Source organism: Pimephales promelas, chromosome 18, assembly GCF_988280905.1.
Source record: "Pimephales promelas chromosome 18, fPimPro1.hap1.1, whole genome shotgun sequence".
Taxonomy (NCBI): domain Eukaryota; kingdom Metazoa; phylum Chordata; class Actinopteri; order Cypriniformes; family Leuciscidae; genus Pimephales; species Pimephales promelas.
In genome coordinates, this window is record NC_142786.1 from 24,638,292 (window position 1) to 24,662,966 (window position 24,675).

The 24,675-nt window shown below is 38.0% G+C and overlaps 1 protein-coding gene across 1 annotated transcript in view; it reads right to left on the reverse strand.

Annotated features, from left to right (window-relative positions):
* Positions 1-24,675, reverse strand: part of thsd7aa (thrombospondin, type I, domain containing 7Aa) — a 132,490-nt gene that overhangs the window by 67,755 nt on the left and 40,060 nt on the right. The window contains exons 2-4 of the mRNA XM_039681189.2: positions 13,429-14,374; positions 8,488-8,736; positions 4,821-5,002 (exon numbers count right to left, since the gene is read on the reverse strand). Coding sequence (XP_039537123.2) covers positions 4,821-5,002; positions 8,488-8,736; positions 13,429-14,374 — 1,377 coding nt within the window. The remainder of the gene's footprint in view (positions 1-4,820; positions 5,003-8,487; positions 8,737-13,428; positions 14,375-24,675) is intronic.

Genomic DNA, 24,675 nt, shown 5'->3' on the forward strand with positions numbered 1-24,675 from the left:
ACCCCTGGTCTACTTTAACACTGCCGGTTTAGCCCCGCCCACCGATTCGCGCAGCACACCCATAGCTAAATAACATAGGCCGACCTTGTGATGACAAACCGGATCGAACTATCCAGCAATAAACATGCCGTTTACAAAATATTGCGCAGTGCCTGGATGTGGAAGAAGACGTTGAATCCTCTGGATTCCAGTAGGACTGCATGGTTAAACTTTAAAACATTGTCCGTTTGTTCGCATTTCACTGAGGATTGTTTTGTAAACAAGACACAGGTCAAGACTGGATTTGCAGACCGATTAAGATTAAAAACCGATGCTGTGCCGTCTATATTGGATTCGACAGGAATGGTGTCGAACATGTATGGGCGAATCATTCCGGTTAACATTTTACAACATTGGAAGTTCTCAAAAGTGAAGTGAGCTGAAACTCATTATAATATGCAAAACTGTTAAAAGTTGACCTCAGACAAACAATATAAAGAAATTTATAAACAGAAATTATATGAAGAGTTCAGATGCAAAAGCCTCTAAATGCCATTTGAAATTTTCTTCTTTAATGATGATTTTTATGAAACTTGTATATTTAAGTTCAGTGATTTCACTTGAATGGCAATGATAATTACCTATTAATTGTTATTTAAGTGAAATTACTGAAGTTAAATATACAAGTTTGATAAAAATCATCATTAAAGAAGAAAATTTCAAATGGCATTTAGAGGCTTTTGCATCTGAACTCTTCATATATATATATATATATATATATATATATATATATCGATTAAGGGGGAGTAAGTTATATTGTGAGGTAAAAAAAAAAAGTCTAATAAATAAACATGATGATTAATTTCAAAGTGTACATGTTGCTGCTTTAAAAACAAATGGAAGGTAAAGTTGAGCGACATGGCTCAAGTATCAAAGGTTCCTATGTACTGGCATCACACATGGCACTGGAATAGCCAGAATGCAGACAAACATGGTTGTCTGATTTCTACACAGGATTTTGCTATGATCCCTGGAACCGAATGACCAGATTAAATCTGCTTAAAGCACAGAGTGTCTGTCCTTGAGTAAACCATCAGTCCTGATGCTCTCATTGTCTGGAATTAATGTATATAAATACCTGTGAACAATTCCAGTGGCCCAGTGGCAAATCACTAGGAAATGTCCAATCATGTGGAGCTTGAAATTAAATCCTTTCAAATCTGTCTGCAACTCCCAGAGGGAAAAGTGCCTGATTGATTCTTCATTGATTAAATGGAAACCAGGTAAGTGATTAAATAAAGTAGGCCATACAATCAATTAATGTATAAAGTAAATTAATGATGTGATACGCAGATTAATAATCAAATTAATTGCAATTAATTGCATATAACAATATTTGCGATGCATAGAGTGATGTGTAAAACAAAGAAACGAGCATGAGGCAGAGCTGACCACACAATACCATTATGTGTGTGTAATGGTATTGTGTATGTGTGAGAGGAAGTGCAGATGTTCTTGCACTGTTCCTTTTCTTTCTCTCACACAGTTCTTCCATCTGTCACCGTGTTCCTCGTCAGCGCACCAGGCCTGTCACCTCCCCCAGGAAGCTGCAGTCAGTGCCATGTGCCTCTCTAAAGGCCACTTTACGGATGGGATTCCATCACTGTCTGGAAAAACCTTCTCGCAGGCAGGAGGGCTGGAAATCATAGCTCCTGATTCACCAAGATCCACAACAAAAGATCTAATGCAATCTAATGAATTGCTTGAGCACTTTCTGAAAAAAAAAATGAGCAAATAGCCTCAAGTGTGAAAATGAGTTAACAGCCCCAAGTGTGAATAGGTTAATCAGATCTATATTTAAAAATCTAATTTTGCATGTCGTAACAATGCGGTTCACTTTCTGTTCTTACTAAATATTTTCAATGTGGTGATTTATACGTATACACTACTGTTCTAAAGTTTAGGGTCAGTAAGATTTTTTTTAAACACAATAATGCTGTTGTTTAGCAAAGATTAATTAAAGTTAAACATTTCAAGACAAATATCAAATATAATTTGATGCTGTTTTGGTAAAAAAAAAAAGAAACCTAACAAAAGAGACCTTATTGTAAAGTGTCACCTCAAAAACTGACTACGCAGACTATAAGATGCCTATTTTGCTCATTCGTAATACACAATCTTTTAGTATATGTGGTGGTGATGGCGCAGTGGATAAGACACATCCCTTTGGTGTGAGAGCTGAGTTCGAATCCACTGTGAGATGCCAATGTGTCCCTGAGGAAGACACTTAACCCCTTAGTTGCTCCAGAGCTGTGCGACCTCTGACATATATAGCAATTGTAAGTAGCTTTGCATAAAAGCGTCAGCTAAATGAAAAAAATGTAAATGTAAAATGTAGTAGATACAGCTTGGACCTTATTTTTTTTTCAAGTTTGCACATGTAAACTTTACTAAAATCACGGATTAACTGTTAAATACACTACTGTGAGTTGTAGCCCATATTTAAATGACTCATTTCAAAAAGCAAGCTGCTTTCTGTGTGCTTTGTCTTCCTGTCTGTAGTGTGACCAAGCCATACCAGCCAATGCCTGCTTGAGGACAGCTGTGGACATTTGAATAAGTTCCCTGAGAGGTCGGCGGTTCATCTCTCAGAGCAGATGGCAGGGGAGTTTCTGTGTCAGTCCGAGAGTGAGCGCGGGCCCGGCACCAGCATTGGCGCACGGCATGAGGTGCTGGCATCTCTCTGTTTCTGTCATATTACTCTAGAGAGAATCTGTGTTTGGGTGTATCTGCACCTGTGTGTATGTCTGTGACGGTATTAGCATTTAAATTCCACAGTAGCTGCCTCATTAGTTTGTATGGCTCTGCCTTCTTTATTCCTTAATTTCCCCCAGTGATCTAATTTCAGCCTTTAAAAAGCAATCCAATTATATGTTGGCTTGAGTTATACCACAGTGCAAACATCAACTGATCTTTGTCTAACAGCTCGCTTACAGGCGCAAGTCTTTATGGGCTGTGGTGACTGTGGAGCCAAAACAGGAAGGGGATTTACCAAACATAACTTCATTCATGTTTATCATCTTAAATCAATACATGTTGTGTAACACCAATTACATTACCAACTTCAGACTGAAACTATGAAGTCTACGAGGTGGAGATGCGTCTGCCATCATACCTTTGATTTTAAAATGTATTCTTCAAATAGATACCTCAAGGGCCCCATTTTAATGATCCAAGCGCATGATCCAATGATCTAAGGCAGTGGTTCCCAACCTTTTTTTTATCTGAGACCCCCTTTTTCACAAGAAAATATTTTAACGCCCCCATTCACATTTAATGATATTATCGCTTGTGTAAGCTTGCAGAAAGGATGACAAAATATGTTGTTTTCAACGGCATGTTTACTATAACCAGATATGTTTATGCACAAATAATTGTCTATAATAATGAATATACAATAACAAAAACATCAGTAGGCCCTTTGTAGTTTAGGAGAAGTCTATAAATTGGCTCTATTTGAATTGCAAATTTTTTTATTTTATTTTTTTTATGTTTTGGCGCTTCAGAGAGTGATAATAAACTTGTGTTTATTAACAGAATAATGCGTCTTTTGGAGAACATTGTAGCCGGAACTACTTCTCTCTGTGTACGTCTATGACGAGTCACGCAGGTACTGGGCTACTCTGAACCAGTGCAAAAACACGGATTGATGGATTCATGATGAACTCGCTTATTATATACATTTTGAACAGAAAAAAAAGTTAAGGACTTTTATTTAATGCTCATTGTTCAAAACTTTTCAAAATATGATGCGACCCCCCACAGAGCTCACTGAGGCCCCTTTGTGGGTTGCGACACCCCGGTTGGGAACCGATGGTCTAAATGTGCGTTCACACCAGACATAAATAGCGCGTCAAATTCGCATCTACCGCGTCTAGTTATACGCTTGAACACTTTGAATCCATTCAGAATCGAAACCCGTTGGCGGGCATCTTTTTTATGTTGATCGAGAGAGTCGCCGCTCTGTATTTGCTTTGGAGAGCAGAACAGAGGCGTGGGGATCATCGTCGCTGTATTTCTGTCGACAGGACCCGTTAGAAGGTTAACCGTTTAGCGAGTTTCACCATTTTCGTGTCAAACGCGTGAATGCACAAATAGCACTAACTAAATAATGCGCGCTTAACACGCCAGATGCTCAATTCGCACAAATCACACGAACTTGACGAGCGAATGAGGCGTATTTGCGTCTACCGCGGCGCACTCTACGCCTAATTCACGGCGCAGGATTTTTTACAAGCATTACGCGTCTTTGCATTGACATAACATTAGAATCACTCATGCCTGACGCGCTATTCACGTCTGGTGTGAACGCACCATAAGGTGTGCATAAGGTGCAATAAACCAATTAGAGTCTCATCTCCCATTCCTTTTAAAAGCCAGTTGCACTCACACCATGGTGGATTCGCAATTTACATGGCCGAATTTGCAAGCAACGAATTTAACGCTTCTGTAGCTAGGAAACGGACTTGCTGACCATCTACGGGACAAAGTGCATGCGCAATGTGGACCCGCCTGTAGGCGGATATTACTAACGCGCTCTTTAAAAAAAAAAAATTGCAGTCTATTTCAGTTGCCTCAAAATAGCAATGCGCCAACAATGCCCCTGAACACACCTCGTTTTCAGACCAGCAGCCCATGGGCACACAAGTGGGCATTTGCTATTTGAACAACGTGGCACAGGACATGAAAATGATTGCGTCGCATCTGGCGCCGCATTGCGCTAGGTGTATGATAGGGCCCAAAGCCTCAGTGAAACAGGGTGAATTTGCTAGTTTTGTTACCGTCTTTGTTCTTGAGGGAGCTGAGGTTGGACGAGGTTTCGCTGGGGGCTTGAACGCAGTAGACCTCTCTGGTTTGAACCCCGCCTCCACAGAGCCCTGTCTGGTTGCTCCGTCGACGGTCCTGTTGGCTGAGCAGCACGTCCACCCTGCAGTCGCTCCACTCTGTGGCTCTCCAATTATACCTGTGGACAAAGAGAAAGTGTTAAATGGCCTATTAATTTATCCTCTGACAGATAGAGAATTGGAAACAGAGTGAAGTTTGTGGTTATTCCTTTCACATAAAAATAAACTGTTCTTTGGTCTGTCCTTTGGAGTTATAAATACAGATGATTTTAAATAGACCAATCAGAAGCCATGTCAGTCAGAATATGCACTAAGGTCATGGCTTTATTGAGCTTCATTGAGTTTGATGGCTTGGCCGGTGCTTTTTGGTTTATGTTAGCAAAAGAACATCAGTGAAAAAGCATCAAAAGCTGAGCTGTGGATGGAAATGTTGAAACATTAGAGAACAACCATTAAAATAAGCATGACACACCCAGTACTAACTATATCACTTGAATGCTTCATTTGATTTTTTTCTTTTTTTTTTTTTCTGTCCTGATGAGAAATCCATTTTGGAATATTATTATTCATGAGTGCATTTGGATAAAAAATAAACGTCTATATTGAACATGCTGTGTTTTGAATGCTGGTCCATGGCATGGGTTGCTTCTTAAATTCAAAGTTAAACAGAAGTTGTATTGGATTCTTCCCTATTGTATTGGATATCCAAGAGAATATCCTATATATATATATATATATATATATATATATATATATATATATATATATATATATATATATATATATATAAATATATATATATATAGTAAGTAAGCTAAAGCACACACACACACACACACACACACATAAATATATGTACTAATTAAACGATATGAAGCATAAATAAGGGTATAGTTTAGTGTTGGCTAAAAAGGAAATATCTTCCTCTTCATGTTTGATGTTTGATCACCATTTCTTTTCCAAATGTTTCTCGCTGATCAAAGCCCGAGGGCACGCTTTGGGGGAAGTGCTGGTTGTGTGTTTGTGTTTGTGCATGCGTGTACGCATTTGTGTGCCGTTGTGTTTAAATGTCAAGTGACCTCCAGTATAACAAGCCCTGCTTTCAGCTTTCAGAAGAGTTCAAATAAGGAGAGAAAAAAAGAAAGAAAAAATCTTGACCATGAACTTGCACTAGACTAAAAAGTAATGGTCCCTTTCTTTGCTTATGCAGTGTAAATGAAAGATTATGAAACATTCATTTCAGTTTTTGAATACAAGTCTGATTTTAATACCAACAGAGAATTACTATTGACTTTCCATGGTAATGGCTCTCAACCCTTTTTTTTTCCCAGATTCAAAATGAAGTCCGTTTGACCTCACAAATGCAAAGCTCCATATTCATGAGCTGTGAGTCATTGTGTATTTGAGTGTGCTTCTGACAAGACTGCATTCAATATTTTGTTTTGAGGGCCTCACTTTCCATTTATGGACCGTACTTGAGCTGCATATAACATGCGAAACTAGAAAGGTTTCTTTTTTAGGATTCTCTTTTTTGGATCCTAGAATGAGTAATGAACTGCAAACCAAATGGCAAAGATAGATTTATACAAAGATAGATCCATACTTTCATGTGGTGTATGCCATATTCTGACCCTCCCATATGTTTGTTGCAGCAGAAATCAAGACTAATAATATCAGGCAACGTTTTTCCAATCTTCAGTAAGCCACCGGTGTGATCTTCTTCTGCTGTTGCCCATGTGCACGTGTTGTGCGTTCAGAGATGCTCTTCGGCAGACCTTCTTTGAGTTACTGATGCCTTTCTACTTGCTATCAGCCAACACAGTCACTTAAATCACATTTCTTCTCCATGCTGATGCTCAGTTTGAAATTCAGCAAATTGTCTCGATATGTCTACATGTCTAAATTCACTGAGTTGCTGTCATGAGATTTGCGGATTAGATATTTGCGTTAACGAGCAGTTGAGTAGATGAACCAAATAAAGTGGACAGTGAGTGTAAATGCTCTATTATATATATATATATATATATATATATATTTTATTATTATTATTTAGAAGAAATGTTGTCAATAGTTTAAAGAGTAAATTTACTTGGAGCTACAAGACAATTTTGCTATAGATTTCCCAACACTGATTCATACGGAATCATAAAACATGATAGTAAGTAAATGATACAGAATGAAATATCCCTTTAAGAGATTTACGAGATGCTTAACAGTGGGTGAATATTAAATTTTAATAGTTACAAGCCATTCTTGGCCACCTAGATCTCACTCTGGGGGGATGTCTGGTCATAAAGCCCTGCTGTAAAGGATTCTCAGTGACAGCAGTGAAAGCACAAGTGGGGTTTGGTGAGAGGCAAGGCGGGCACACACTGGGTCAGCGCTACAGGAGCATCATTCACCTCTATCAAATACAGCTCCACTCTGGTGACATCCAGTGCAGCGAGGTGATGAGTGATGGGGAATGGACCGGCCCATCTGTAGGGAAGATCAGATTAGACAGCGTGTGGTCTGTCCTCTCAGACATTCACTATTCATCAGCTCACCTCCTCCAGGGTGGCACTGTGCCAAACCACCAACCTGCTACCATCTCTCCATCTTGCCCAGCAGGACCCACCCTCACTCCCCCCTTCACAACTCCATCTGTGTTTTAACAAATTCATGCTATCCGAAAGCCATCATGTCCATACAGGGAGACTCCTTTAACGGTGGGGCAGGCAATTTTCGGTGAGTCAAGCAATAGAGAGCTAGCTTTTAAAGCATACAATCTCATCCTCCCTTTAGAGCACCTCTAAAGCAAAACCACACCTCCTCCAAAACCAGTGGTGGAATGTAACGAAGTACAAATACTTTGTTACTTTACTTAAGTAAATTTTTCACGTATCTTTACTTAAGTAGAATTAATAGTGCATACTTTTTACTTTTACTTCGTTACATTTTGCAGCAATTATTATACTTTCTACTCCACTACATTTCTACAACTTCTGTTACATTTTCATGACATTTTCTGATCAGTTTTTCCCCTGCCAAAACGTAATCTGACCATCCGTTCGTTGCACGTTTGTCTCACCAGTGATGTTTGGTTGCCATAGATACATCAACTAAATGCATCTCGCAGTCACACGCAGTGTGTTTATCGTGCAATTTATACGCAAAAATGTGTTTTTTTTTATTTTTTCCATCATTATTGAACATCATTATAGGAGTATTTGGTTGAATGAGTTAGAATTAAATGTTTTATTAATCATTAGAAAATAGTCATTAAGAGAATCAATTGTTATGCAAGTACTTTTTCCTTTTAATACTTAAAGTACATTTAAAATTAGGTACTTTTTACTTTTTACTTAAGTATGGTTGTCATTGTGTTACTTCTACTTTTACTAAAGTAAATATTTATCTGGTTATTTGCACTTTTACTTAAGTACTGAGATTCAGTACTTCCTCCACCACTGTCCAAAACACATGAGCTCAAAACAGCACACCACAAAGCATCACGAGAGATAGGCTGCCATCTCTTACAAATTACGGTAGCTATGGCGTGAACGTTAGAGCTAATATAGATTTCATGATCCAAGCACTGATGCAGAATGGATGAAGCACTTACACTACACATGGTGGGATTTCTTCTCCTTGAGGTGAACACTGCTCGCTCTCCTCCAGCTCCGGGCACTCAGCTCCTCCACCCACGGGGAACTGCCGCACCTGACGTGTACGAGTGCGCTGTCCCTTACGCCCGTTCAGATCGTAGCACTCCTTTGAGCATACAGACCAGTCCGACCACTCGGTCACTTCACAGTCCTTAGGGATGACACAGGCTTGATATGTCACAGGAAGACTCTGCTGGTTACACTGGCTGTGGGACCAAAGAAAAAAAGTCTGTTATTGATCCAAGAATCGAATCTTTAATAAAACTAAGCTGCACATTCATGACACCTAAAAGATGAATGTATTTAACATCAAGTTAAATCTAAACACCAGAGGAAAGAGATACTATTATTCATAGAGATGAACCAATACTAAATTTCTCCACTGATACCGATAACCGATTATTCAGAATGGCATTTGCCGCTAATGGCGGTAAAATGCTATAACTATACAGGTAACCCTGTAGTTTGGTACATTGATATAATAATAGAGGTTACAATTAACAACAGAGCCAAAACTATTATATTCAACTGCATTTATTTTCAGATATAATAATTACACTCAAATAGAAACTGAATAAAATGCAGTTGCACATAAGGTAGTTTTCATAAACACTTGTCTTCATGACAAATGTATTGAAGCATGCACACATAATTAACAGTAAAGAAGTATTTTCACTGTAAAAAAGTATTTTCATGATTTGTAAGCACAACTTTTTTTTCTTTTGTCAAATCAACTTAAATAATTTATGTAGTTCAGATAACATAATATTTTGAGTTTCTGATGATTAAATCAATCTCCTTCATTTTATTTTTCCACTTCAATGAACTTAAAATTAAGGCAACCAGGTTACTTGAGTTTTCCTGAGGTAAATGCGACATTTTATTGACGTCTTTCTGCGGGTGAAATTTTACATTTCGGTAAGTTGTACTACTTCTTTAAGCATTCCTTGTAATGTCCATGCATGTTTTTTCATGATATAACTTGTATTAAAGTGGAAGAAAAGAAACTGCCGCTTGAACTGAGGCACTACAGTGATGTCACGTCAAGCTTAAGAGCGTAAAAATGCAATTTATTGCTTGGATTTTAGTGAAAAATGGACATACTTTGAAAGCTGAGACTTTGTTTCTTATCAGAAGTAACAAAGCACACAGCTCTTGGATAGCATGCGCACAACAAAGAGCCTGCTTTAACGCCGCTATTTTTTAAAATGTTAATGTGGTGCCGCGTTAACATAAGACCATTTTTGGATAAGGAGGATGCCAATTATGTTGTTATCTAGTCTTAAGCCTGGCCAAGTTGCATTCAATTAATCCCATCCAGTTATTGTAAAACACTATAGATACATGCAAAATGCCATAAAGATAAAAAAAATCTTAATACTGCTTACACTTTGACACAGCATCTGGGAGTTTTCCTCATCCCTGTCCTTTCATTTATATTTCACTGCAGTCTCTTTAGATTGTGATTCAATTTAGATATGTAAAACTATCACTTCAATGGATTTTAATTAAGAGGCATCAAAAGCATGCGACGGCTTGGCTTTGGGGTTTGTTATGATTGAGACTGTGGCCCTCACTAGAGCTCCAACATGACAAGTAACCACGATCTCATTTGTCTTAATCAGTCAGATGAAGAAATCAGAGGCTTGGATGGTTCACAGATCACAGCGTTGGTGTCAAAGCCTGTTGAATTAATAACAGGCAGAGGCCATTAATGTACATGTAAACTAAACCTAAACCTAAACCTATAAGTCACTAATAATTTTGGTTGACTGACATTTGCCAGGTCTGATTTTGCTTTTCTTGTTCCTGACCTCGCCATTCCATACATATGATCTGAGGTAGGACGCTGCATTAATGCGGTCATCAGAATCAGCTAAGCCTCTTTGGGGATTTCAGCCATCTGTGAAGTCAATGAGTAGCTCTAATGTACTGATCCGCCTGGGACAGTGTGCATCTCTCTCCCATCTTCTCGCGCTAATCCCATATACCAACAAATACAGGCAGATATGACATGTCCCTATTCTGACTCTAGAAGGGGACCCTAAGGTGATGAAGGACATGTTGCTTTGCTCAAATTCACTCAGAAAGTCTAAAGTTTCTTGTAGTGATATTCAAATTTCACTTGACAATACCTCTTCAACTAAAGTAGATTAAAAGTTTCACCATGTGAGACAGATGAGAACATGCATCAAATGGAACTTCAATAAAACGTTCTCAATGACAGGTTGAGTAAACATAATGGAAACCACTTGCCACAAAAAGGCCATATTATAGGTTGGATAAAATTACTTGTACTGCTTAAAATTGATTGGAAAATGACGAGGGACATTTCTGAACGAAAATGGCCATTAAATCTTTGGTTTATGATGATGCAATTACATTCCGGGCAGGCAGTTAGTACGAGGGTGATGGAATGATGGGAAGGCAATGGGCTTGGGCCATCATATTGACATGAGAGGGATGCTCCGTAAATGAGATTTCTCTCTCTAGTTAGCCTATTACTGACTAAATCTCAGAAACTTCCTCGAGGGAAACTTCACTCCAAGAACTGTTTAAAATTCCATTTATCACACACCACAAACCCCAACAGAGAGGGAAGTAATAACCTAATGGTTAGAGAGTCAGACTGGTAAACTGAAGGTTGCAAGTTCGATTCTCCATACTTGCTGCCCGGCCGGCACCACAGCAAAAATTAAAGGGGTGATGAACTGAGAAATCAGATTTTCCCAGAGCGTTTGACATCTAAGAAGTCATCATATTATTAGAATATCCTGTTTCAGAACTAAAAACGTCCTTGTAAGTCCAATAAAAGCTTTTATTGACAACATCCTCAGCAAACTACTTGTTTTTCAAAGTGGGGAACTATGACGTCAAAGAGGATAAAACACCAACCCCGCAGAAGAAGTCCAACGCCTACTTCAACACGGCCGGTTTAGCCCCGCCTACCGATTTGCACATTACACGCATAGCTAAATAGCATAGGCCGACCTCGTGATGACAAATCGGATCGAGCTACCGAGCGATAAAACATATTGTGCAGTGCCTGCTTGTGGATGAAGACAGTCGCTGCATAAGCTTCCTCTAGATTCCAATAGGAATGCATGGATAAACTTTATTTTTAATGACGTTCCAGCTGATGAGGTAAAACATTGTCCGTCTGTTCACTTCATTTCATTGAGGATTGTTTTGTAAACATGACTGGATTTGCCGACCGATTAAGAGTAAAGAACGGTGCTGTGCCGTCTATAATGGATCTGACAGGAATGGTGCAACACACAGACTCTGGGCCGAACATGTATGGGCGAATCATTCCGGTTGCAATTTTACAACATTGGACATTTTCAAAACGATTTCCCCCACGTGCTTTGACAGGTGAGTTGAAACTCATTATAATATGCAAAACTGTTATCCACTCACAGCAGTGGGCGTTTACTTCCAAGTCTTCAGTGCGAGACGCCCATAAAAACCGAGCGTTTTTCAGCTAGGCTCAAAACTAGGGTAGAAAATAGCCTATTACTTATTCATTTTGATGTTTTTGAATGCAAAAACCAAGCGAACGTCATAAGTTGACCTCAGACAACAATATAATAAAATTTAAAAAGCCAGTTCATTACCCCTTTAATGCCCAATGCTCCAGGTGTGTGGGTTCACTACTCCATGCAGAGGACAAATTTTGAGTATGAGTTACCATACCTGACCTCCACATGTCAATTTTACTTAGATTAAATGAGTGTTACAATTCAGATTGCTGGCATGCAGTGTATTTGCTGGAGTCTATGACTAAACAACATAAAAGCAGGAATACATTTAAGAAACATGCCACAGTTTAATATTAATAGGCCAAGAAATCTATAGGTTACTACATGTTTTTCTATGAAGCACCTTGTTAACTTTGCTAAAGCTGGAATGTGGAGAATATCAACAGATATCAACAAACAACTTGAGAGCATGTGTTAAAAATTAAGTATACATGTGTGGTTGTCTCTTGTTTTTTTAATGAAGTCTGTTTGTACTTTTGCTTTGTGTGTAAAAAGCATATCGTATATCAAGGAGTATGGGTTTGTTAATGCGGGCTGTGGTCTAAAACAAGACATTAGTTTCGCCTCTGTGCTCTCTTCTACTTTCTCACACATGCACAGGGACACAAGACGGACCAGCTTTCACACGATGAAGAGCAGAAACACTGGAGGGGGGAAAGAGGCTGTGTTGACATAATATCACCAAGTTGATAAGGTCAGTGAATCTGTACTTATGCTCTCCCTTAAAAAAAAAGGTAAAAAAAAAAAAAAAAGATTACAGTTCTTTTCCCTGTGTTGATATATTTATGTTAGGTCTAGGTAAACATATTGATTTTCTGATTAATGACTGTTTTTACTGTATTATTGATCAAATAAATGTAGCCTATGTGAATATAAGAGACTTATTTTTACCTAAACAAACATTACTGAGCCCAAACTTCCAAACAGCAGTGCATACATTTACAGGATTTACAGGATTAGCCGAGATAATTTCTTTTATACATACGCAAAGTTGACAATGTAACTAATCTATACCCAAATTAACTGAAACTATGTAAATGCAATGCATCACTAAATGCATCTAAATTCTTCAAAAGCTTGTGTGATTTAATATATATATATATATATATATATATATATATATATATATATATATATATATATATGTACCCAAGCCTTGGATCCAGTTAATATCTAACTGCCGTTTCATTTTAAAACAATTGATCAAATGTTGATTCCAATAGCTTCTACACTGCAAAGGTGAATGAAAAAACCTAAGCCAATTCCCTGCACAGAACGAAGCCTCTAAAATAATAACAACTTTATAACCAAACCAAACTGTGCATAAAGACAAGAGATGAAGAAGAAGGGGCTGACCTGAACTCTGCCGTGCTTCCGCTTCGGTGCACACACGTCACCTCCCGGGTCTGATAGCCCACCTGCAGGTCCCAGAACTTCAACCCCTGGCGGTTCTGCCGATTCCTCGTCCTCTTATTTTTGATGAGCTCCCGGGTCTCAGGGTCCCTCATCTTCCCCTTTGCCCTCGCCCTGTCCCTCACACGTTCTCCTTTGTTTTCCTTCACCTCCTTTTTCTCTTTGTTCTTGCGGCGCTTGCCTTGCCGCTCCTGCCTGGCTTGCCGGTCCCGTTTTGCTTTCCGTTCTCGTTTCGGCTCTCGGGCTTCTTGGGTTTCCCGTGCCTGTCGTATAGGTGAGGTGGTACAGGGGCCCCAAGGTCCCACCCTCAGGCTGTGCAGGCTTTCCTTGCCCTCACATTGGCCTGGCTGGCAGGTGCTGAACTCTGTGAGGTTGGGGCAAGCCGAACCGCCAAAAAGGGGCGGGGCTAGAACCACACGCAAACGGTTCTGCAAGCCCATCCCACAACTCTTGGAGCAGGACGTCCATGGGGAGAACTCGGACACCACGCAGTCGCGTGGGCACGGGATAAGGCAGGCCTGCTCTAACCGGGGCTTGGGCTCAAAGTACTCGCAGATGGCATCTTCCGCAGACACGCCATCTGATTTGTGCACGCAGCCCACTTCCCGCGTCTGGATGCCCTCTTCGCCCCGAGTGCATACCGCTGGCCTTGGCACGCCTGCACTACGCATAGACACCGGCACACACTGGTTCCAGGCCCCTAGCTGCCAGTCGTACAGCTCTTTGTGCCAATCGCAAACCCGGAAGCAGCTCTGTTGGTTGCTGGGCCGCTCTGACTGCTGGCAGTTGGTGTGTAACGTGGTCCAGCCCTCGGAGTGGGCACACCATACCGCTCGGCTTTGACTTCCTCCCGGACCACACTCGTTCCCCATGCACCTACCCCATGGCCCTAAAAGAGAGATGAAGATGAAAGAGACAACTTAGCAATAGAGTCAGTAGTCTTGAACAGATGTCTTGATTGGCATTCATGTTCAATATCCTGATCGTATCCTCTTACACTTCCTTTGCAAGTCATAATTTATGTCTGAAGCCTACATGCACTTAAGACATTAAATATAGCTAAAAACAGGACATGAGCAGGAGGAGTCAAATACCCATTGCCCGAATCAATATTCCCGTATTCCCAGGGACTATAATTCAAAACACTCTAGGGAAGTGCAGTAGTGAAGACAAGCTGATTTTACTGATGGATTTCACAGCATGCCAGAAACATCTTTGTGGTCATAAGAAGAAGAAAGAAAGAGGCCGTTAACATGGTTTTAAAATATATATATTTTTCATGAAATTTTAAAATGTGGATATTGATAATAATATTTATGAAATCAAATAAAATACATTAATACAAATAATAAGTGCACAAAATGTACCTTTATAAGCACCTAGCTTGTAACGGGCAGTGTTCATAAAAGGGACAACTTCGTACATTATCTACCCATAAAAGGTGCATATTAGTACTTTAGAGTAGTAATAAGTACCCACATTTGCTATTTTCATTGCTTATTAGAAATTGTGACATTTTTACTTTGAAAACTTGTGACATCTCACAACTAATGCCATCTGCCACTGTTAATTTTGTTGGAGAGTGAATAGATACATAGAATAGTAATTGACTATTAAGCAATTAAAACTATTAAAGTAAATAAAATATTAAAGCAACAGCCTCAAACCCCTCATCTCCTCGACATCTTCCATTTTTTTTCAGTTATAGAGCAATGGAAACATAAGTACACAGAATGAAGCAGCATATAAAGTTGAGCTGACAGATTTGCTGAGGTCACAGACATGAAGGAAAATATATAAATACCAAGTGATGAAATGGTATATTGCATCTCTATTTTTATATTTTTAATTTCCATGATAGCTTGTAACCGTCCCCTGAGGTCATTTCATTCTATCTTCTCACAAAGAATATATATATATATATATTTTAAACGCTCTCTGACTACATTATTTCATTGTTCTGGTATCTTTCTTATAAAGTGCCTGGGTGGGCACTTTATAAGACAGGGTAAAGGAGTGATTTATTTGAGGGAAATGAAGGCCATTTGAAGCCCTGCTTTACGACTCTACTTGAAAAAGACAAGATAGTACGATGTAAATGTCAACGGAAGAAGCAGAGTGCTGAATTAGCCTACAGCTGCAACCACAAGGACCAGGTCAATACAGATCGATACCGACCACAAGAAACCACTTCGGACACAATAGACAGAGCCACCATAAACTGAATGACCTCAAATGCCAGAAAAAAATACATTTATATGCCGGATGTACTCACATTTGCTCTTTTTTCCCCCACCGTTCCAAATTCAAGCTTCTGATTTAATAAAAAACTAGCGGGGAGTAATTTCTAACTTATTCCACATGGTTAGCCACTGTAAACTCCAATTTTCTGGGGAAATCAAGAGCAATTTGGTTTTGAAAGCAAGAAGGAAGATTAAAATTCCAAACAAGTGAAAAAGTCTGCATGTAACACTCAGAATACAACCACTGGCTTAAAGGTGCCGCACAATGTATCTTGGCATAGTTAAACAACAAGAGTTAAGTAAATGGACATGACTTACAGTAAGTCTCAAATACCTTCTTATTTAAATCCCGTTTTTGAAAAACACCCCTGAAAAAAATAGGCAAATCTCCACATAAAACCGAAAATAGTCAGGATCATTAATATGTACGACTCAAAAATTTGCATGCCAGCCCATGTTCAATACCAGACAGAACTGCGCATCGGACGTTCTGCAGGTGAAGAAACAAGCGAGGATCATGGGGTAAATGGCAGATCATGGAAACAAAAGTTGTGTTCCAGGCTGTGCAGGGGATGTGAGAACTTTTCATACCCTTCCCACAGAAAAGAAATGTCAGCAAGCGTGGTTGATGTTTATCTATAATCGGATACCACAACAGTTTATTTCAAAGTTGTTTGCTGTGCCCATTTCAACACAGACTTATTTTCTAACCTGGGACAATTTCAAGCAGGCTTCTCTAAGCGCCTCATACTGAAGAAGGGGGGAATTCCAACTATATTCCCACAAGCGGTAAACTAGTGATTTCATTATCGATAATTTACACTGTGTTATCTAGATCCAGCACAAGATCCTAGTACAGTAATAATAGCAAACTCCAAGTAACGAGCCTACATAACTAAATAGTATGACAAAGTATTTAAGCTGAGGTTAATATTTCCTGCCTGTGTTGTCATATAGATCTACAAAATAATACTTTGTAGATACATATGTAAATACCCTTTTGTCAAATAATTTTAATTTCGTCTATTTCATTAACAACACGTCAGGGGCTAACTACGTTTGTTTAGTTGCTCAGAGATAATGTTAGCTCACTCGATCTCTCTAGCTAATGTAACTTTCTCCACCACATAAGTTGAAGTAATTTATTTGACAAGACATATTTGTTAATGTTTGCTTGTATTTCAGAGTGTGTGAAGTGAAACAGTGAAACAGCCAATCAGAGCAGAACTGCTCATTACTATATTCATGGCCCTTCCAAATAAGGTAAAACAGACCATTTCATTCTAGGGCAAATTTCTAGAGTTGTAAATGGACCTGGAGAACCATTTTAACATGTTAAATGCCCTTAAATAAGCCACATACCCTCCACGTAGATATCAAATTTTAAATATTATTTCAACACATTTTAGGGCACCTTTAAGTTAAATCCATAGCATTTCAATCGTAATGTTGAATTAAAAGTTTACAATGTTTAGCTCTCTATTTTTCTCAAAGGACCCCTATTATGCTATTTTAAAGGTGTTCTCCAACAATAGGTTTACATGCATCCAAAAAAAAAAAGAAAAAAAAAGAAAGAAAATCATAAATGTTCTCAAAATATACATTGCAGCCTCACCATTTGTTCTCACAGTCTGAAATGGTTAGATCAAGGATTGGGTCTCTCAAAGCCCCTTTCCGAGAGTTTACTCTGCTCTGATTGGTCAGATGGCTCAGTCTGTTGTGATTGGTCTACCCCTTACAGCACATGTCGGAAATGAAATACCCATTACCATATCTGAATTTTAGCTCTGGAGGCTTCTTCAGCAATTGATACAAAGTGATACGAACAATAACATTTGTGTTGGTATTACCGTATCAATTTGACCATAAAAAACAAAAAAACAAAAACATAAATCTGGGTCACAGAGAGAAAATGTACGATGGAAGTGAATGGAGCCAATACAAAAAAATGTTAAATAGTCATTGTTTCAAAAGTATAGTGACAAGGCGTAAACAATATGCATGTTAACATATATTATTCATATTTTTTTTATTTTATTTTCTTTTATTCTCTTTTAAATCCTCCATAATTTCACCCCCTTTACTTCCATTTTAAGTGCCTAAGTTCTCAACTCATGTTAGTTCCACACATAAGAGGGTGACAGTGGAGAACTGCTGGCGCTGTCTATTGCAGTCTTGAGAAATGTAATAACATTATAATAACATTGTTCTTTGTATATAAATATAGAAAACTGTGAGTGAGTGATTCAATGGTTGCAGATTCTATATAAAGGACAGATGAGAGTTCCAGGAGTTTATGCAAGCTGCCGGTTCGCTAGAATCACTTCTGGTACTGTGAACAGCAAGACAGAAGTGACACACTGCTTGCAAAAACACTGGCACATGCACTCTTTGATTTTAGACTGGTTATATTAAGATAAACATTTTTTTTTTTTTTAGAGAAAACATTATTAATTACTTTTTTTGTTTTTTTGTGGTAATCAACATCATGCCACTGCCACATATACTGCAGATTGAGTATTTACAGTTGTATTGAACTTGAAGAACTCCTTTAACCAGAGCTACTATCTCACAAACAACTGAGAGTGTTGGTTGGGGAGGCATAATGGACCTCCCCAGAGAGAGCAGGCAAGAGCTTCTTCATTCACAACGCCTGAAGCTGCAGGTGCTCAGAATAATTTATGAGCATGTCACAGGGTGATGTGGTCATCTACAGGCCAGCGAACACCAGGGGAACTCACAGCAGAACGTCATGCTGGAATGGGAGGCACATCACAAAAGCATGACAGAGTCATGCCCGCAAATTTTAAAAATGACGGAAGATGGCAAATTCATTTCCACCCGTAAAGGTTACCGTGGATGTGGTCTATTTAATGAAAAGAGATGGAAAAGGCAAGGATGTGGGAGTGAAAAAAGGAAAAGTCAATGGGCAAAAAGCAGAAAAGATAAAAGAGGGAGATGGAAAGAGGTTTATTGTAGATAAGACTCTTTGTTAGTAGGCCACAGCTCCAGCTGTTAGATTTACAGCCACAGGGCATCAGTAAAAGAGCTCATCAATTTCCCTGTCTGTTCATCCACCTGCCACTCGCTGACGTTTATCTGCTATCACACACACATACACAGTCCAAAAATACGCACATATACCCAAATATTGCTCAACAACTGGCGTTAACAGATGTAAAAAACTGTTTCAGTTAAATTCATACATTTCTGAAAATTCATAAAGCGGTTTAACTAAACAATATTGTGAGCAGTCGTTATTCTGAAAATAGGCTGCCGCAGATGATTTAAGCCATGCTGATATCCAGACAAACAGTGTGATTGTACAGTAAGTGTGACTTTGCTTTTCACAACAATTAAATAAAGTCGTAACTTTAAATTTATCCAGATATTGTCATTTACTTTTTTCAACTTGCATTTGTTTTTGCTCCGCCAACAAAGATAGTTCTGAGCAACACATTAGTGGCTTTTACTGAATTAATCAGTGTTGGATGAACTGAACCAGTTGGTTTAATGAATGATGCAATGAATCAATCATAAAGACAGGTTTCGTTCCTGAGTAAATTTGAATTTTTGACTAAATCTAAAGACACGTTTCACATTTGATTGAATTGATTGAGTGAATGATTAACTGATTGACTCATAAAGACGTGTTTGCTTCCTGAATAAATCAGTTTTGGATGATTAATAAATCAAACGATGCTTTTTTTTTCATAGCAATTACATTTACTACAAAAATGTTCCCATGTGAGCAAGAAATCCATCATACAATAAATATATTTTAATTTTTACTCATACACAGATTCTCAAAGGCCTTCATTAGTTCAGTGGAAGCAAGTGATTAAAGGTTATAGGTAAAGGCTGATGGTTAAGAGACCTGTTTCAATAGTCAACTGTTTGAGGATGAGAAGTTGGAGGAGAATACGAGAAAGATTGATGGAGAGAGAGACTGCTTGTACGTAAAATAATTTCTCTTTTGCATCCTCTCCCCATTCCCAATTTGGTACTTCCTGTGGTGCCAGGTGGGCAAGCTAAAGCTGGCATTTACCAGGGAAATGTAAAACAGCATGAAATGTTGCTCCATACCAGCTTGGCTGGATACAGAGGCTTTGAAAAATGGAAGCATGCTGAGAAGATACTTGGCATTCATACGCTTCAGACACCCACATGATGAAGAACCAGGAAAAGCCCGGGAAAAGGTCACGCATTTCAACCGCTGACTATTGTTTAGATCTGCAAGATTACAAAGCCAAAATGTTATTGCATTAAATTACATGATATTTGCTGTCAATGGGGGGGGGGGGGGGCATAATTCTCTGCAGTATTGTATCAGACTCAGTCTTAGTCAACGGTGAGAATCGGACAGGAGGTTTTATCTACAACCCTCAGAGAAATATTGAAGTTGCTGATAACTAATAATACCATGAACAGCTCACACGCTCACCTAGATATTCAATAGCAATATATCTGCTACACCAGAGACAACCATAGGAGTCATAAATCTTGTATCCCTTTTTCTTATTCATGTCAAATTACTTTTTTGATCACAGTAGACACACTAATGCTTTTGCAGAGCTTGAAATCCCTTTACAGAGTCTCCTGGATTTGTTCTGTTTTCCTTTTCCTGGTTGGATAATAGTTGGGTATAGATAAGTTTATGGTTGTAGAGTGATACAATGTCATTCACAGGGATGTGACTGACTTTACAATGTTGCTAGCAGACACATGCTAATGAGATGCTAAAGTAAGGAATAAGGAGCTAAGATGTTTGAAAGGCAATAATCTCAAACTCATATTCTTCCCCTTCAATGATGTATTGAGTCACAAAGTGACCCAGAAGAAAAAATGTTTTGCTCAAAGGTTGCTCTTTTATATCTGTGGAGACTTAATACAATTCTCATTGTTGTTTCTCGTAGGTAAAAACGATGTCCTGGATGTTTCCCATAAAATTCCAGATAAAGGTACACAGATTAAAATACAGTAAGAGTAAAAAAAAAAAAAAAAAAAAAATTAAAAAAAAGATGAAAAACATTTTGCCATGTGGTAACTAACTGGTTTCACTCAAGAAAATATTTACTGCTAATAATAAATATAGCTGCAAGCAGCAATTTTTGGGCCCAAGCACAACAGAAGCAAACAAGGAAGCTAGCAGCAGACCAACTGAAAAAAAATGTAAATAAAGACATTTGGAGACAGTTTTAAGCAAAAAGGGTTGATTACCTATAAACAAATTGAATTGTACTAAGTTGTAATAATTGTTTACAATATTCATAAAAAAAAAAAAATGTTTTACCACAAGAGGGAACTTGTAACCTTTTGAGTACCTTCAGGGCACAGTGCGAAAGACACATACTGAGTTTTGTATAATGATATGCTAGATATGCTTTTAGCATTCATAAAAATACCAATATGCAACACCATTGCAGTTACAGCTTTGGATCTTTTTTGTAAGTTTGTAATTAAACTGACGGCCATGTTTTTCAAGGTAAACCAATGTCATAATGGACAATGATAGCAACTGACACTGCATGCCAATTTTGAAGTACTGTAGTTAGAGCCAATTTCATGTTTTGTTCAATAATAGCACCCCCAAGTGGAGCAGTCCAACCACTTTTTTTTGTGCATCCTCATATATAAGCGTGTCAAATTTAGTGAAAATTTCTAATTTCGTTTAAGAGTTATAGACAATTATATATACAGTATAGATAGAGAAATGTTTCAATATATATATATATATATATATATATATATATATATATATATATTTATTATTATTTATTTATTTTTTCCCCACTTACTATTATTATTGTTTTTACTTTTGGCCATTAGCATATAGGCAACGACCTATGTTTTCGATTTTCCGATGGTGGTTTAATCGCGATCAGACTAACGGTTTTTCAAAAGATATTCTCAAAAGTTGTTTAAACGCTAAATCACAACGTTGTGCAAATCATAAGTTGAAACCTAGCATGTTTGGTATCGTTGGACTCTGCAAGGATTCAGAAATCTAAGGTGATGACTCAAGTGGAAATAAGTAAACCAAATCCAAAGTTATAAACATGTGAATATTTGATTTTACCACTAGGTGGCACTGGCTTGAAACTTTTCAGGCTTCTTCAGAGGATCGAATCGATGACCGATACCGAGTTTCATAGTGCTGCAAAATTCAAAATGGCCAACGCCCAAAACGGCCGATATATACACTTATGTTATATACTTAAAATCTATAATAATGTATTATAAATATAATTATTTCATTGCATCTGACTCCATAAAAATATTTGTTTAACATTTAGATCATACAGGGGGAAAAAAGTGATTGATTTTAATGATTTTAAAATAAATGATTTTAGCCATTGTCCTTTTGGCAAATTATACAAATTCACTTAGAGTTTAACCACTGAAGCCCAGCTGCTTTATCTATCTGCTTTTATTCATTCTCCAATTGCAAAACTAAATGCTCAACCACCAACTCCAAAACATTTAAATTCGGGATGCAGCAAAAATTCAATGAAAATGTATTCTGTTATTCCAGTTATTCTGAAAATTTGTTAAGAGCAAGATAAGCAATATTAGTAATTTAAAATGACTCATGTTTCTTTCATAAAAGCTCTCTGAACAGTTGGTGCTTTGCTATTAGTATGAAACATTATATGCTTAATTTAGGATGTCATGCAACATTGCATAGAGCCTGTGAAAGCTCATACTGAGAGTACATACTATTGAGAATATGGTATTTTCAGCATCATCAACTGCACTAATGTTGGAGCGAACTATCCTTTTAAACCTGACTTTGAGCAGTGATATTGATTCTTTATACCCCAGTAAACTATGTCTGTGTACACACTACACATGCCCTTATGCTCACCAAAAAACAATGTTTCATTCTATTCTAACGGTCAGAAATAATGGTTCAGCTTGAAAAAGCTGAATAATCACTAGAAAATGGGGTATGAGCTTCACAATATCAAGAACATGTACTCTCATAAATCATTGCAAGGAGGTAGAAAAAAAATACAATAGCTGAATTTCAAAGGGTTGCTTGAGTGACTCTAAGCAGTGTATTCAGTGTCTGGAAAATATGCCCACCTCACACTGAGATGGGATACCTACCCCATGCTGAATGTCATCTAACACACATACTTCCACACATTTATCATTCACCACTGAGCATGTGTGTGTGTTTATGTGACAAGGAAGAATTGTGTCCCTATAACCTCACACAGAGAGGTGGAATGACCACCTGCTTGAACTGTCAGTGAAGGGCTATTGGCTACCTTTCAAAAATGAGGTGTGTAAAACAAAGTTCTATGGCTTTTGTCAATCAAAAATCAACGGATAGTTCACCCAAACATTCTGTCATCATGATGTAGGCTACTCACTCCAATGTCGTTCCATACCTGCTAGATTTTCTTCTGCAGATTTCTGCATTTCTTATTTTTGGGTGAACTACCACTTTAAGAAATGTAAGATACAGATAGACATCACATTACTATTAAAAGGATGTAATTGTTGAGTATGAAGTACTATTAGCATTCTATGGAAGTGTGCGACAACATAATAATAAAAATAATAATAATTCAGAAAATGTCATATAAAGTTAATTTTTGAATTTCACACAATTCGCTTCTTTCTCAGAATTTTCATATTCATATCTCGCGATTTGTAGACTTTACAACTCACGTCTGAGGTCCAATCATGTTGTTTTCGTGCTATAACTGCTTCTGCCTCTGATATTTTTTTTTTCATTTAATGCTATTCATTCTAAACTGTGGCTTAAGTGTCTAAATATTTTGTGAGGCCACTTCCAATTCAATGTAAATTACTCCACCAAACACGCACACAAACAGATCCAAACAAACCGTCTCAGAGCTCTCAGTACAATTCCCCTGCCATATTAGTTCCACATTGTTATTCTGCAATAACACAAACCCTCAGAAGAACTCTGCTCTCCAGCCATGAGTCAGTCAGAGACAGCCACAGAGAGGCCGGTGAGACACACAACTGACACCAGATCAGTCCGGCTCGGGTGGAGGTCAGCTGTAGGGAACTGGCCACATCCTCCCTTTGTTCCTGAACGAACAGTGGCATTCTGTATACTGCGGACTCACAACAGAGAAGCACCTAAATCTGGACGGGTGTGACGGCGTGCCTGGTCAGGGCTTCAGCTGCCTACGCACAAAAATACAGCATGGCACAAAGGATCCTTTTTTGGCTCTTCTATCCAAAAACGCCCACAGAAAAACGCTGCAAAACATTTAATGTTTTGGATTCAGTATGTTTTTTGATGTTTTCTGTATAACAAATTATATATATATATATTGCAAGATGCAAAATAAAAAAAATTGTAGGCTACTGGAGAACAAGACAAAACAACAACAACAAAAAACATTATTATTTGTTCTTTACGTGCTCCCCATTTAAAATCAGGTCCCAAGCGACACATTACACATTGTAATTGTTCATTACAAACAGCTGCTGTTATCTAATTCTAACAGAAGAATAATCAAATCTAGGATTGGTAATTAAGAAGAGGCTGCAAGACGATCACAAGGCAGTTGGGCACTTGAGGAGACAACACTTTAGCTGATCTACCCAGGCAAGATTTATTTGCGATCATATAGTTGAGTACCTTCGAAATGTTATGAGATGATCTTGTATGTACATAAACGCCAGTGTACACTGAACCTGTGGCAGGTTCAAACAAAGATTTTTCAAACGTATTTTTCAAAAAAAAAATTGCATATATATATATATATATATATATATATATATATATAATCCAGCGTTTGATCTTAAGACCTCATAGTAAGATGTTAAAAAATATATTTATTTATTTATTTTATGATCATGCACTTTACATGATCTATATATCACAACACAGAGTAAAATATTTAGTGGCCGGCTGCGAATACTAGCCTTATCAAAGCAGACATGTATACACTAT